We start from the raw sequence: 16,448 nt of genomic DNA on the forward strand, positions 1-16,448 counted from the left end.
GGATGATTTAAAGTTTCCAGTATTCATCTAACCTGCACATCTTTGGAAGTGGGAGGAAGCTGAAGCCCCTGAAGGAAAACCATGCTAACACGAAGAAAACATGCAAATTCCACACAAAAAGAACCAGGGGGAAGCGATCACACAACTTTCTTGCTGTGAGGTAACAGTGCTAACCACTAAGCCACCGTGCCGCCCAATTCCTTTCCTGTAATTGAAAAAAAAAAATACACATGGGAGTGTTTTTATTTTTTCCTTACAACTGTTCCCAATGTGCTTGCTCAGGGGCTGGGTAATATTCACCCTTGTTCATGTGCACTATGTGGTTCAAACTGTGTTGTGCTTTGGCCCTGTAAAAATAAATAGATTTGAATTAAACCATTCAAGGTTACCACAAGCACAGGCTTTGTATTTTGCTTGTAGTACAGATGTGTGAAAAAACATAATTCTCTCACTTGAATAATGTGATAAGTGCGTGCAAGTCACTTACCTGCAGCACTCTGAACGCACAGAAGAAGGCCTATGAGAAAATATCGCCTTCTTCTACAGTGATTGTTCAACCAATGGTGCGGCTGGTTGCTACGGCATCGGCTCTTATCAGAAGCGAAGCAGTGAAGCTCGGCTGACAAAGAGTGGCGCTTACAGGACGCTTTGCATTTACCGCTTGTTTGCTCGCTTTGTGTCAGGCCACATTGATATTCACAGGCGTGCACACGTATTGGTGTTTGTTGACTCTGCGAGAGTCGCAGCTCCTAATTGTCCAGGAAGGTGTTTGTTTATCCTGCACCAATCAGACAGATGCTGGCAGATACACAGAGTCTAATCGGGCCGCAAGCTTAGCGTCAGCTCTCATTTAATGCGGCCTTCTCACACTTTTGAGACCATCAGCTTGAACAACATGCAGCCATGCTCGTGTCCGCTGAGGCACAACAAATATATTCCTGTTTTATATCCAGCTCTGCTATGCATGGCTTTTATTGTCAGACTGCATCATTTTTATTATAATTTGTTCAGCTCGCAGTCATTACTAATAAAATAGATAGTACAGAACAAATCAGCACTCAATTGTGCAACATAAATAAGCCTATGACAGATTTGAAATGTACAGGGTGATACCGAAATACGCCTCCAGGCAAAATTCCTTTGTTGACCAAGACATGTTAGGGAAGACTATTGTTCCAGTCATTTTCTCCAATTGTTTTTTCCTTTTACATTTACTACTCTGTGTGCTTCTTACCCTGTGTGCTGCTATACAATACTGGTGGAACCTCAATTTCCCTGAAGGAGTCTTCCCAATGGATCAATAAAGTTCTATCTAATCTCGTAAATTTGTAATGTAATCAAGGGTTGGTATTAAGGTCTGTGCATCACTTGACCACCAGACAACTTCAAGCAAAATTTTGAGTTTGACTTGTCCACTGGCATATGTAAGGTGAAGAAGAAGAACTCCCATGAACACCCATTAATGCTGGTGTATCTCCAGATTCCATAGCATGAAGCGGATGAGAGTCCACTATTCCCCCTGAGCAGGACAATAGTCTAACTAGTGTTAATTTTGTCACTTGTTTTTAAATTTAGTCTTAGTCTTGTGTCCTCTTTAGTTTGTCATGTTTAGCAATTTCACATACTTTTATCAGGTTTTATTTGACTAAAGTCTTGTTATTTTAGTCTAGTTTTAGTCAAAGGAGAACTCAATGTATTTTAGTCTTGTTTCACTCGACATTGCTGTCTTAGATTAAAAAGATTATTTCTGATTACCATTTCAGCCAATATAGTGGTTCACACACCTGAAATAATTAATGTTGTATTTACTTGACAAAATACACTTGTTGAATGATTGAAGGTTTGTGGTGTTTTTTCCCTATATTTACATTATGCAAGGCTTCCCGTCAGATGCAATGAAACATTTGGTATTCTTGTCAACCTCATGATATTTAAAATGGGACCAGATATCAAGCCATTTCTTCCACAATATCTGTTCGCTCTGTGTAGTTTTGTGTTGCAGCCACAAGGTGGCAGCAGTAATAGAGAAAACCCAGACAGCAAATAGATCCGGGCCGGATGTAGTCCAACATCTAGTACCAATCCTGAAAACAGATCCGGTCTAGATCCGGCAGGGCTCCACTTTACAGTTCTGGAACAGATCCAGACCAGATCTGAACTGGATCCGCAAAAGGCCAACCATTTACAGCCCATATCTGGCATGGATCTGGGACAGATGTGGACCGCATCACAGCACCATGGCAGGAACAGGTTTTACAGGAGTAAGTTCCATGGATCCAAGGAAACTGATTTGTATCTGTAACACACAGATCAGTGTCCATGGACTTATAAAACTTGATTGTCGTAAAGAAACAAACCGCTTTGCGATAAGCATTTAAAAAAACCTCAGTGACGATCACGATTACAGAGTACTCACTAACACCCCCTCACCCTGAGTTTATAACCGCTAATGGACAGTTTCTGCCGAATGCAGATAAAATTGCTTATCGTTATGCTAACCACAGGTTCTTGCCATAGTGCTGTGATGCGGACCACATCTGTCCCAGATCCGTGCCAGATATCGGCTGTAAACGGTTGGTCTTTTGCGGATCCAGTTCAGATCTGGTCCGGATGTGTTCCAGAACTGTAAAGTGGAGCTGTGTCGGATCTGGGCCAGGGTGCAAAAATTACCTGGACCAGATCTGTTTTCAGGATTGGTACTGGATGTTGGACTACATCCAGCCCTGATCCATTTGCTGTCTGGGAATACAGTTGTCTGCCTGGGTGGCTGTGCAACATTCTGAATGCAGTTAAGTACTTGGAGGTGAAAATGGGCACATTTTATTTCATGCAAAACATTACAGTCCTGTCTTTTCGTCATCAGTAATGTATGTCAACATCGTCTTTGCCAATGTTTTAGAACACTGAAAGAGTCTTTTCATCATCTCAGTCTTAGTCATGAAAAACATGGTTGTTGACTAATATATTTCATCCCATCTCATCTGATGAAACTAACACCAAGTCTGACTCAGATTAGTTCCCCAGCCATGACCAGTATTCATTTACAGCTCGGTGAAGTGAGACAATGCAGATGAAATGTCTGTCACAAACAGGTCTACACATGGCATTACTTCCTATCCTACTGAGCTACCAGCCCTGTGACGTATGCAAGAAGGCGGAGAGAAAATAAAAAATCTTTTCATCATTATGTCAGATCTATTCAGTTTACTTATATAGCTTCAAATCACAACAAAAGTCACATCAGTGCACTTCACAACGATATGGTCTGACCTTCCCAAGCCCTCTGATCATGCACATTGGGAGCAGTGCTAAGGAAAAACTCCCTCAGGTGTTTGTTTTTGTTTTTTTATGAGTGACCTTTTGTTGTGGCCAGCCTAAGGCACACCTGTGCAATAACCATGCTGTCTTATCAGCATCTTGATATGCCACACCTGTGAAGTGAGATAGATTATCTTGGCAAAGGAGAAGTGCTCCGCTAACACCGATTTAGAGAGATTTGTGAACAGTATTTGAGAGAAATAGGTATTTTGTGTATATAGAAAATGGGTTAGATCTTTGAGTTTAGCTCATGAAAAATGGGAGCAAAAACAAGTGTTGCATTTATATTTTTGTTCATTTTGTTCAGTGTCTATATATATATAAATTATTAAGATCCTATCATCTTACTTACAGTTTGTACATGTTCATTAAAGCCCCTCTGTCAATCAATCATAAACAATATTTACATTTATGAGCTTTAAACAAGTGTAGAAGTTAGCTTTGATTTAGCGGAAGTTGGTGTGTATGCTAACTTCTGCAATATGTCTTCTGAATCATTTCAGAGGTGTTATCAGGTTACAAATACAGCATTTCCAGTTTTAAAAGTGTTTATTTCTCACTAGCTTTTACATAATATGTAACAAAAAGGTTATATTTAAACACAAACAAAGTGGTTAGCAGCTAGCTAGTCCAGGAAGTGACATCACCACACTAACAACTGTTAGATTTCTTGTAAATCACTCCACATGTTATCAGGTTACAAAAACAGTGTTTCTAGTTTTAGAAATGTTTATTTCTTGCTAGCGTTTACATAGTATATGATAAAGTTGTTATATTTAGTCAAATATGAAGCAAAGTTCGCAGCTAGCGACACCAGGAAGTGATGTCACCACACTAATATCAGCAAGATCATACCATAAAAATAGAATGCGACTTTTTAACCTCTTAAAATATGTCCAGGTTGGCCGTCTTTGAACTTGTACATCTCTGTCCCAAAAATGTTCCCTGTGAATTTGAAAACACTTATGACTTATGCTGAGCACAGACAGACGGATGGATGGACAGACGCAAAGTCTTCGCAATTCCCGATGGCCATATTTGATGCAACAACAAATTGTCAAACATGCAAAACAAACAAAACAACAAAAAAAGAACAGAAAAGCATCCATATAGTAACAGGTCCTCTGGGCATCGTGACCCACAGCTCATCACCAGTAGCAGAGATTTTGGTCCAGACACCACGTGCTCAGATAGGGGGCGCTTGCTAGATGTGCAACTCATGATTTTTGGCTAAAGTTCCTGAAAAATCATTTGTGATTTGTCCAGCATAAAACCAATGCTGTGCTGGCTCACTGTTCAATGTTAAAATCTTTGCTTTATGAAGCTGCACTGCTTCTTCAGTTGCTCGACACCAAGCTCAGCCATATTCATAAATAAGAAGTTAATTGAAATTTGGCTGAATTGTGTGAGATAATAGAACTCCAAAAATGATAGTTGCATCCTGCAGGATTGGTGAGAATAAAATATCTGCAAATCTTGAGAATTTTGAATGGGAAATTTGCAATTAAATTTTTTTTTTTTTTAGATTTTACAATTGTAAAAAAACAAACATACATATAGCAAACCCCTTCCCCCAACCCTAGGTCAACCCAGGGTCACACAAACTGTAGAAATAATATTACCACAAAGGCGGGTGATAGAAATTAAACTAAAATCATACACAGATATGACAGGAATGTAATAGGCAAGTGATGGAAGAAAGTATGTATAATTTTCAATTGTAAATTTGTATATGTGCACATTTTCTTTATTTTTGAAATTTGTATGTCCATGTACATGAAGGTTTGTCCTGGGCGCTGTGAGCTACATATAGAGGTTTAATGATATGAGTATTTGTGTGCATGCACAGCGTGGTGTTTGTGTCACGGGAATCACTGAGGTTCAAATTTGAAAGGCAGACCAGTTCATTGAGCATGGCTTCTCAAACTGTGAGAATAAATTGACTTAAATACATTCAGCAGTGCAGTCCAGCATCCGAGTCAGGGCATAATTGTGCTTGGGTTAAGGTTAAGTGAGTATCCAGAGAATAAATGTGAGCCAGTGCAGTGTCCTTATAAGTACATTAAAATGGGTTTTTGTGTTTAAATTTTTTTTTTTTCTTTTTCAGCGCCATCACCCTGGACAACACACTGGTCATCCTCTCCACAGTTGCCCCTGATGCAGGACGTTATTATGCGCAGGCTGTAAATGACAAGAACGGGGAGAACAAAACCAGTCAGCCTGTCACGCTGACAGTGGAGAGTAAGCACACATGAATATGCAATATGCACACATGCGTTCATGTGCCGCACACATATTTTGGCGACACATTTCCTCACCCACATTGCTAAAAACTCATTAAGTCAGTAAGTTTGTCAGGAGCAGATTGCATCAAAAGGTGTTTTTACAGATGAAAACATAATTTAATGCCAAGGTTGACTTTGCCTCATTTCTCAGTTCAGTGCACATTTTCATTCAATGCAGAACAGCTATACAACCGGTAGTTTGGACAAAACAATAGATTCTAGACCAGGACTCAGCAGAGGGAATTCAGCTGCACAGGGGGTGACGGGCTCTCCAACCGCTGTAACACCAAACTGCATTTAAACCCTTCAACAATATATAGCTGAAAATTAGGGCACTTACCAGGACTGAAGTGATCTGCCCCCTAACTAATTTACAGTGCTGCACCTTCATCATGCTGAAAAGATTACAGCAACACATTCATCAAACAACTCTCGAGCAGCCAAGAAACATGGTCTGACAGTGTAATGTTTAAACCCCTTCTAAGCCTGTATATCCCATTGATGGGAAATTTCACTTTTTATATGTGAGATACTGACAAGCCAAAATGAGGCAGGTGCTAGGGGGTTTAAAATAGTGAGCCCAACAAGACTTTAAAATGCTAAGTCAAAAAGGCTTAAAGGGACATTATCATGAAGAACCATTCATATACTTCTGAATAGTAACATGATACTCCCCTATGGCACATACACAGAATAGTTTTGAAATTATCTCCATTTTAGCATAGGGGAGGCTGTTAACCCCCCTAAACACTGCACTGGCAGCCATTGTTGCTCAATTCATGATTCTTTTCTAACAAGGATTTCTCAAAATGTGATAGAGCAGCGGCTTCCGGCTCCAGGTAGTGTGTTGCTCTGCTCTCCATAAACTATGGAGAGCGTGATGCCAGATTAGGCATTTTTTAAATTAATTTATCTTAAGGCTGTGTTGCTTTTTATGATGCACTAGTCAAAGTAACCAGTACAGTTAAAATACTACAATAAAGCTACTATTTTTGGTAGTTTTGTGATGTTTTTTGGAAAAATGTCTTGGCTGGAAACCAGCTACTTCTGGGCATCTGTGCACATTTGACATCATACATGCAACATCAAATATTTAACACCTTTTACTAGATTTACTATGAATAGGAACAATAGCAAAGACATGTAAATGTAAAAACAGTTCTTAGAAAAATATTTCAATGACTGGAAAAAGTCACATGACTGCTGTCACGTTAGAAAACACTTTTTTTGCTCTGGATTTTTTACCACACTCTCAGGCTTAGCCAATCTAGATTACAACAAAGCAAAACTTAATGTTACATTTTATATTATTTTATATTGTATTTTTTAAAATGTTCCACATTCAGCTTTGAAGGTGAAACTGATGGTGAACAAGTCAGATAAAAAAATAATAAGAAAATGTGTCTTACACACACACACACACACACACACACACACACACACACACACACACACACACACACACACACACACACACACACACAAAACCCCAAAATTAATGCACTCAGAGAAGAAATATTCATAAAAGATAGATTGTGGAATGAATATATACAGCAGAAATGTCGGCAGTCCCACAACAACTGCTGTCTGGGGCGTGGCAGGAGAGCACTCACCTACAAAAAGAAAACAGAAGAAAAACTCTTGAAATTTCACTCTGCATTTGGAGGTAAGAAATGGAGCCAATTCTAGGATTATATTTGTTAGTGGTGTCAGACATTGCGTCTGCCATGATGTGATATGACATGACACCTGACAATTCATGTTATTTCCAGACTGTCAGGTGCAATAATTGGCTGGAAGAAACTGATGAGCTCTCCAGAAAGACGACTCCGATTCCCTAAACTAACACATAGGCAATACAATGCAGCATTTTACAGCTGAGTCAATCCACAGGTTGTTGTCCTTTGGTTTTGAGAGTAGTTATTGTTTAATTTTGCGATAAAGAAGAGTAAAAACTTTTTTGAAGAGTATCAGGTTTTCTACTGGTTACCAATAAGTCCTAAAATGCTTTGTTTGGCAATGATATCTGTTTAAATATGCATCTTTAATGTGTCGCTGTCATGATTACTGTCACTGTCACTGTTTGTTTAATGGTGTTGATGTGTGTCACCCCTTTATTAATGGGAAAAGAAAAGGCTGCAGAAAATTGCTGATGCAAAATTAACACGTTCTTGATTATGTAAGATGGCAAAGGCTCGTGCCAGTGATAGATTTTTTTTGTTTGTTTTTAAATAGTGTCTGAAAAGTGGCCGTACGTTAGTAAATGGTTTAGGGCCCCTTCACGCATAACACGAAAGATGCAGAAACCGGAAGAAAATCGGCGAACCAAAACAAAATGGGGAGCCGCGAAAAATTCCACCTGTTGTCGGGAGGGACAGGCGTGCATGATACCACGGCGACGGTTTCGTGTTCACGCACACGAACACAGTGCGAGCACGTGGAAAGTCGCCCACCCAGCAGTGGAGCAAAAAAAAAAAAAAAAACACAATTTGTAATACTTAATTCCAGTTATAAAGAGTGGAGTTAGCCTCCGTGAAGATGTACACCAGAAAGTAATGAAATGATGTGTATCACTGTTTCCCTTTTATGTTTTACATGAATTACCTGATACGCTCCTTTCATGAAGACATCAGCCAGGCTCTTGTCTCATGTGGGTGACGTGACATTCAGATCACCAGCTGAGTGTTCACATGATCAGAGGGTCATTTTCACATGGAGCAGCCCGGCGGTGTGCGCACTGAGTGGCCGCTCCAGCCCATGGCAAAAGTAATATATATTTTTATGTATTTCCATGTGTGGACAGCAGGCACGCGCCTCACGGCGTAGAGTTGTAAGGTCATGTCCTTCCAAACATGGTATGTATTCTCCAGTTGTGACTTGGGAGTCCAGAGTGCTCAACAACTGCTACTGGTTGGGGCCACGCCCACCTGTTCGTGCAGCAGGACAAAGTGTCTGTGTTCTGTGATCATTCATTTTAGTTATTTGTTATGTAATTGTGGTAATATTTTATATACCTGTCCTGGCTGTGGTCTCTGTGTTTGTAATGTAACACATTGTGTGCACTGAGCCGTCATTTCCAGCTGTTAGTGTGTGGTTGGGTGGCGATCAGCTGAGAGGTGCCTTGCTGTGCTGTGTGCACTCAGACGTGGCTGGCCGGGCCCTATGTGATCATATCAGCATTTCATGCAAATGTGCCCCACACCCCCCACATGCGACACCCCACATGAGATACCCACGCACTCCACGTGTTGAGGGGAGAGCTGAGACTCTATCACACCACATGTGTGTTGCTAGGTTACACTACACTTGTGTGGCACTTAGATACTTTTCACAGACAGTTCGAATGTGGTCGCCTGCTTGTCTACTATTGTGCCAGGAGCATGAATAGCCATGCCTTTTCTAAGTGCCCGTGTGTGGCACCTGGAATTTGGCCGACACCTGCCGAGAGAGGGGTCGAATGGCACTCGCAGGGCATTCGCTGTTTTTGGCCGCTTGTGTGCACGAATGGTTGTGGTGACAGCTGTTCGAGGTGGCTACTATTTTTCATGAGTGGCATGCAATTCCTCCTTCGTGCACCAGTCGTCTTCAATCGTATTATGTGTGAAGGGGCCCTAAAACAAGAAATGAGAGACTGTCCATAATTTTTTTTTTTCATTCATTCATTTTCTATACATTCTAACTCCAGTTAAGGGTCACGGGGTGCTGAAGCCTGTCCCATCAGTCACAGGGAAAGGACAGGGTACACCCTGGACTGGGTGCCAGTCTGCTGCAGGGCCACATACAGACAGACAAACACATTCACACCTGTGGTCAATTTCAAGTTCCCAATTGAATTAACTTGCATGTCTTTGGAAGTAGGAGGAAGCCAGGGCACCCAGAGGGAAGCCACACAAACACCATGGTAGCTCCACACAGAAAGAATCAGGGAGGAAGCAACGCTGATAACCACAAAGCCAGTATGCCACCCAAATAAGGTTTAATAGCATTTAATTTTTTTTATTTTTTATTTTTTTTTATATATAATTTTGTTTTAAAGATTAGGTCTTTATTTCCAAAATTGAAGTTAACCTACGAGCTTTTTAATCAGTCAACTCAAACTGCACCCTACATATACACTAACATACCTCATTCACATAATTACCACATATCTCCTATGAAAACACATGGATTACATGATCCTCTAAATCACTCCCTCCAGATCGGGCGGGCTATTTAAGATGCAGTTTCCCAGCTCCTCCTCTGCCTGTCAAAGCTGCATGCTGCCAAATCACTGCCATTGCTCTGCCATACCTGTACCCTAGCATCCACCTGTGGGCTCTTATTGGGGGACTGAAAAATGCATGTGTCTAATCATCACTCCCTCATATCTCAAACAAGCACCGGAGTGAAAGTGATATGATAAGAACCCATCCACCAAACTGTAATGCTGCCATAGCTTATGTTTGACTTGGCTGACTGAAATAAATTTTGAAAAAAAGGAGGGGGAGGCTGTAATCAGGGTTCTCATATTCTGAACAACATGGTAATGCTTCCATTAAGGAGGCAATGTGTTCACTCATCTCCGTTTTTTTGTTTACCACCAGGATTCGTGAAAACATGAATTAATTTTCATCACACTTGATGGAAGAGTTTTACAAGTTGCGACAAAGAATGTGCTAAATTTTGGTACTAGTCTGAATCTAAAGGGTCTTTAACAATATTATTGGGTTACTGGCCGATAGGCTGCTAACCCAATGGCATCCATTGTAGCCATAGGCATCGTCAGCATCCGTTTATTGCGATATCTTAAAAACTGTCTGGTAACTTTTTTCTAATCTGGCAAAGGTGTGATATGGGTCATTGATATTTTTCCCATCTAAAAATTATATTCGTAAATTTGTTCATTTGGAAATGGCAGCTATTTTTATGCCAAAAATAGCCATTTTGAACACTTAAAGGCAATTTTCTCAAAAGCTGTCTGCTAAATGTTTTTTTCTAATTTGGCAAGGGTGTAATATGTGTCATTGACATATTTCATGTCAAAAAATTATAGTCACAAGGTTCATTCCTTTGGAAATGGAAGCCATTTTTATGCCGAAAATGGCCATTTTGCCTTGGTCTTTAATTGAGCCGATAACCCATAGGGCATTGGCACTCTAGATTTGTTTTGTTTTTTCTTTAGAGGAGATAACATTGATTAGTGCCCTCTACTGCATTGTCCTTCCTCATGACTCCCTTTTCCCCATTGCCTCTTAACAGTGTTGCTCATCTGCGGTAATTATACAAATTAGGTGCGCCACAGTAGTTGTTCTCTTACTCTACATTACTTGTCTGACCTCTGGCTCAAGCAGCAGAACGTACAGTGGGGTTTTCTGGAGCTGCAGCAGCTCTGCTTTGACTGAGCACATGTAATTGCTCATAAATGGGACCTTCAGTTTAATCACTCCTCGCAAAAGTCAGATTTAATAAAATGACATAGAGGCAGCAAAGTGGTAGAAGGACGATGTGGAAATAAACAAGATGGCTTTAGAAAGCAAAAAAAGGCACGCTGTGGAGCGCATGGCTCTGCCCAAATTCATAATGACTCATCTTGCTTTGTTGAAAATATTATTGAACATTTCTGGATCCACCTAAAGTCTGGTCCATAAGTATTATAGTATAGTGTATATATATATATATATATATATATATATATATATATATATATATATATATATATATATATATATATATAACTTTGCCTCTGTGCACCACCACAATGGATTGGAAATTAAATAATCAAGTTGTGTTTGTTGTGTTAACTTTTAGCTTGAATTCAAGAGATTTAACAAAGATATCACATTAATGATTTCAGAATTACAGATGTTTTCAGAGCCAAGAAGTAACTGGACAAGCCAACTATGGACAGTTTTCTTGAGACAAGTCACCAAGACGCTCATGACAAATCTGAATGAGTTATAGGATTCTGTAGTTGTGATTGGAGAAATTGTGTGTTTCGTCACCAGTTATACAGCTTCACGTTGAAGTGGAAAAGAGCAGGATTTTATTAAACAGACATGAAATTTCAGCTACAGTTTACCAGAAGACACACAGGATACTCGAGGTGATGCAACACACAAATGTTACACTCGTCTCTGTTTCTCCAGTCACAGCCACAGATGTCTATAACTCCTTCAGATCGGTCATGGGTGTCTTGTGTCTTCCCTCACTAACCTTCTTCTTACACGGTCAGTCAGTGACCTGAACATGTTCATGTATTCATCTTGTAACTTGTTTAAAGAAGACTGGCTGTAACAGTGATGATTTGTTTAAATAATAATCCTTATATTCAGTTTGTCCATTTACTTTCAGAATGGAAGGAATATCTATAATAATGGCTGTTATTCCTGAATATTTAATGGGATATTTTTCATAAACCCTTCAAGTTAAAGCTGAAAGGCGACATTACAGGCACATCTTCATGTTTTAATTTAATCTGTACTGTGGTGGTGTACAGAAGCAAAATGTCAAACATCTCAATAAGGTGAGAAGAAGTGCTGCAGCACATTAGTAGGGTAAGTATGCAGTCATGTTATTTTGGAGATAATTTCTTGGCATTAACTTAGTCTATGAAAGTGACTTGTTTCTCTGGAAATCATGTGTTTAGGGTTAGAATCTTGATGCTCTAATGCTCTATGCTGATTCTGTAATCATAGAAACATACAGTATAGTTATCTATTGGACAAGAAGTCCTGGGATAAGCAGATGTCTATTCTTGATTGTGTCTCTCCTTGTGATTTCTTGACAGAAATTCGAACATGCAGAGATTGGGTGGGAAAATGATCTTTGACACAATGACTTAGTCATTCACCTGAAATGTGACTTTTCCCTGACAATTCTGGAATTCAACTATCTAAGTGCGTTATGGTTGGTGCAAATCAGACAGCAAAAATTTGACATTTCACCCCATTGACCTTGATGTTCATCTGGAAAACTGGGCTTTGGTTGAACACAGCAATTCAGGAATCCAACTACCTTAGTAGAGCATGTTTCGTGCAAATTGGAGAGAAAAATCTAAATTTTGACCTTTGATACCAGTTACCTTGATGTGGACTGTCGTAATTGTGTTTTGACTGACTGACTGTGGACAATTTGCACTCTACCCACATATGTTTGGTGCAAATAGGAGTTGGAATAAAAACCTTAATTAAGTTCTGGGGTCGGCCTTCATCCACATAAAATGTTTGTTGGATATTTCTCAAAGGGCCTGGGAGCAGTAGGGGAATAAACAAACACACATTCAGATTAGAGTATGATTGTCTTACTGTCCAAATATTTATGAACCTGAATATGATCCATTCGAAAATGTGATGGTATCTATTCTTATTACATTATGCTATGTGTTCTACTGTTTTACATCATTTCACAACATTTTGTTGAAAATTGGATCATTTATGATTGAATAATCTCACTAATAAACACCACTGAAAACAAAACCTTTGCTTATGTCATAAGTCCCACCACTCCTTATGTTAGTTCAACCTTTGGCATGAGTTTAACCTGTTCACAAATTAAATTTTTAATATCAGACACTTTGTGCCGTCTGCTTATCATATTGTCAGTTACAGTTTTTGCAGTGCAATGATCAATACCCATCACACAGCAATCCCACAAGCAGCTATCACTAAATCTGTCTGCATCTCACCTTGTGGATCACACAGCCATATTTCACATCTAAAAATAAGATTTTTTTTTCAAGGCTGTATTCGTTCGTTTTAGTAATTCAGTAGAAAACAGACGTAACAATATTCAACAGAGGCGGCATGTGGTTCCAAAGGGAGTATACAAATGAGACAGATGGAGGCTAATGGGACAAGGTAAACTGACATTGCCTAATACACATGGATGCACGCACGCACACACACACACACACACACACACACACACACACACACTCACACACACACACACAGCATTCTCCAGGCCACAGTTAGCTAATATTAAAACTCGCCTTTGGACAGAGACATGTGTAAACAGTGGGGTGACATTAAGCCAGAATTCACTATGCAGGTCACCATGTTGTTTACGTTTCCCATTTAATTAGAAGATTACACACTTGAGGTCTTCTCAACACTGAGAGTTTATGAACTGCAGTACAATTAATTAGTGTCTGCCAAGGAATCAGTCATGTATTCGAGAAAATGAAATGAGTTCCATCAACAAGTCATTGGCAACTATCTGCAGTCTCAGCAATGTCTTATGGAAATGAACTTAATTCAACTGTTAGGTTTGTGTATATAAAAAAAGTATTGTACATATTAATGTTAGGTTTAATAAGGCACCATAACTCATTTGTTCAGTCCTTTTCAGGGTTATATTAGGTTTGTGCCATCTGGTCCATTAGTCACAGACACTTGCATGTCTTTGGCATTCAGGAGGTTTATTATTCACGTCTTTAGGTGATATGTTTGGCTGACATCAGCGGTCACACAACTTTCTATGAAATTCTGAGAAGGTATCCTTAGGGGAGGTGATGGTCTAGTGGTTAAGCGTTGGGCTTGACACCAGGGGATCCTCGGTTCAAATCCCAGCCTGACTGGAAAATCACTAAGGCCCTTGGACAAGGTCCTTAATCCCCTAGTTGCTCCCAGGGGGTAGTGTAGTGAATACCTTGTATGGCAGCAACCTCACATCGGGGTGAATGTGAGGCATTATTGTAAAGCACTTTGAGCATGTGATGCTATATAAATGCAGTCCGTTTACCGTTTATTTACCCTTTGTCAGTGTTCTTTACTGGCACAGGAGGTGAAAAATATCCACTCTTCCTTCTATTCATGGGTTCGTTTCACAGTGGTTTTGCCCTCAAGTGTCAACAAGACACTTCTGAATTCTTCTGACACCTTGGTAGTACATCAGTATGTGGTGAAAGTATTGAATGTAGAGAGGCATTCACTGATCTTGGCAGTGACAGTCACGCCTCTTGTTCATCAGTCTTTGACGTTGGGATATGCCTGGAAGATGAAAGACATTTTTGGTGTTGGTGAGACCTTTGCACATGAACAAAGTTCCAAGTCTTCGGTGTTCTGGTACTTCCTGTCTTACTGTATGGCTGTGAGAATTGGATGCTAACCAGTGACTTAAGATTACAAAATCAACGGCACCAGGTCTCTTCAGAGGATCCTTGTGGAGAGCTGGAAGGACTGTGTGGAAAAAGGCATTACTTTGGGAGACATCAGATGAGAAGTACTGCTTGCAATGTGAGGGAATGTCCGTTTTGAATTTTGGCAATGTGGGGCATTTCTGTGGCCATGAACCAAAACACAGATGCCTCAGTGTTGAACACTCCAGTGTCTGGAGACGGCCAATGGAACACCAACATTTGAAGTGGCTGCTGCAGATATTCGGCTATTTTCAAGAGGTGGGGATGGACTGATTGCCTCCCCGAGTGGTTGCTATACAGGGCCCAACACAGTTACGTAGTGTGGTGGATATGGTAAAGTGTGGCACCAGCACATGCTCCCAGATCTTCCCCCAGACCACCCACCTCCCACTGAAAATTTTGGAATTTAACTGCACAAAGATTGAAGATCTCTACTTTTTGCAGATGATGTGGTTGTGTTGGCTTCATCACTGTGCAGTGGACATGTCTGAGACAGAGTGTGAAATGACTGAGATGAGGACCACACCTCCAAATCTGAGGGCATGATCCTCTTTCGGAAAAGTGTGGATTGCCCCCTTTGGATCAAGAGAGTTTGTCCCAAGTGGACAAGTTCAAGTATCTCTCGTCTTGTCCACGAGTGGCGGTAATATACAGTAGTGTTCAGAATAATAGTAGTGCTATGTGACTAAAAAGATTAATCCAGCTTTTGAGTATATTTCTTATTGTTACATGGGAAACAAGGTACCAGTAGATTCAGTAGATTCTCACAAATCCAACAAGACCAAGCATTCATGATATGCACATTCTTAAGGCTATGAAAGGCTTAGTAAAAAAAAAAAAGTAGAAAAGGGGGTGTTCACAATAGTAGTAGCATCTGCTGTTGACGCTACAAACTCAAAACTATTATGTTCAAACTGCTTTTTTAGCAATCCTGTGAATCACTAAACTAGTATTTAGTTGTATAACCACAGTTTTTCATGATTTCTCCACATCTGCGAGGCATTAATTTTGTTGGTTTGGAACCAAGATTTTGCTTGTTTACTAGTGTGCTTGGTGTCATTGTCTTGTTGAAACACCCATTTCAAGGGCATGTCCTCTTCAGCATAAGGTAACATGACCTCTTCAAGTATTCTGACATATCCGAACTGATCCATGATACCTGGTATGCGATATATAGGCCCAACACCATAGTAGGAGAAACATGCCCATATCATGATGCTTGCACCGCCATGCTTCACTGTCTTCACTGTGAACTGTGGCTTGAATTCAGAGTTTGGGGGTCTTCTCACAAACTGTTTGCGGCCCTTGGACCCAAAAAGAACAATTTTACTCTCATCAGTCCACAAAATATTCCTCCATTTCTCTTTAGGCCAGTTGATGTGTTCTTTGGCAAATTGTAACCTCTTCTGCACATGTCTTTTATTTAACAGAGGGACTTTGCGGGGATTCTTGCAAATAAATTAGCTTCACACAGGCATCTTCTAACTGTCACAGCACTTACAGGTAACTCCAGACTGTCTTTGATCATCCTGGAGCTGATCAATGGTGAACCTTTGCCATTCTGGTTATTCTTCTATCCATTTTGATGGTTGTTCTCCATTTTCTTCCATGCATCTCTGGTTTTTTTTTGTCCATTTTAAAGCATTGGAGATCATTGTAGATGAACAGCCTATAATTGTTTGCACCTGCGTATACGTTTTCCCCTCTCCAATCAACTTTTTAATCAA

General features: G+C 40.1%; 1 protein-coding gene across 3 annotated transcripts in view; it reads left to right on the forward strand.

The window, feature by feature from the left end:
- The window catches only part of LOC117528687 (protein sidekick-2-like), a 562,122-nt gene that overhangs the window by 350,339 nt on the left and 195,335 nt on the right, over positions 1–16,448 (forward strand). For all 3 annotated transcript variants that reach the window (XM_034191315.1, XM_034191316.1, XM_034191317.1), the window contains exon 5: positions 5,426–5,559. In XM_034191315.1, the coding sequence (XP_034047206.1) occupies positions 5,426–5,559 (134 nt within the window). The remainder of the gene's footprint in view (positions 1–5,425; positions 5,560–16,448) is intronic.

Source organism: Thalassophryne amazonica, chromosome 16 (assembly GCF_902500255.1).
Source record: "Thalassophryne amazonica chromosome 16, fThaAma1.1, whole genome shotgun sequence".
In the NCBI taxonomy this organism is placed as follows: Eukaryota; Metazoa; Chordata; class Actinopteri; order Batrachoidiformes; family Batrachoididae; genus Thalassophryne; species Thalassophryne amazonica.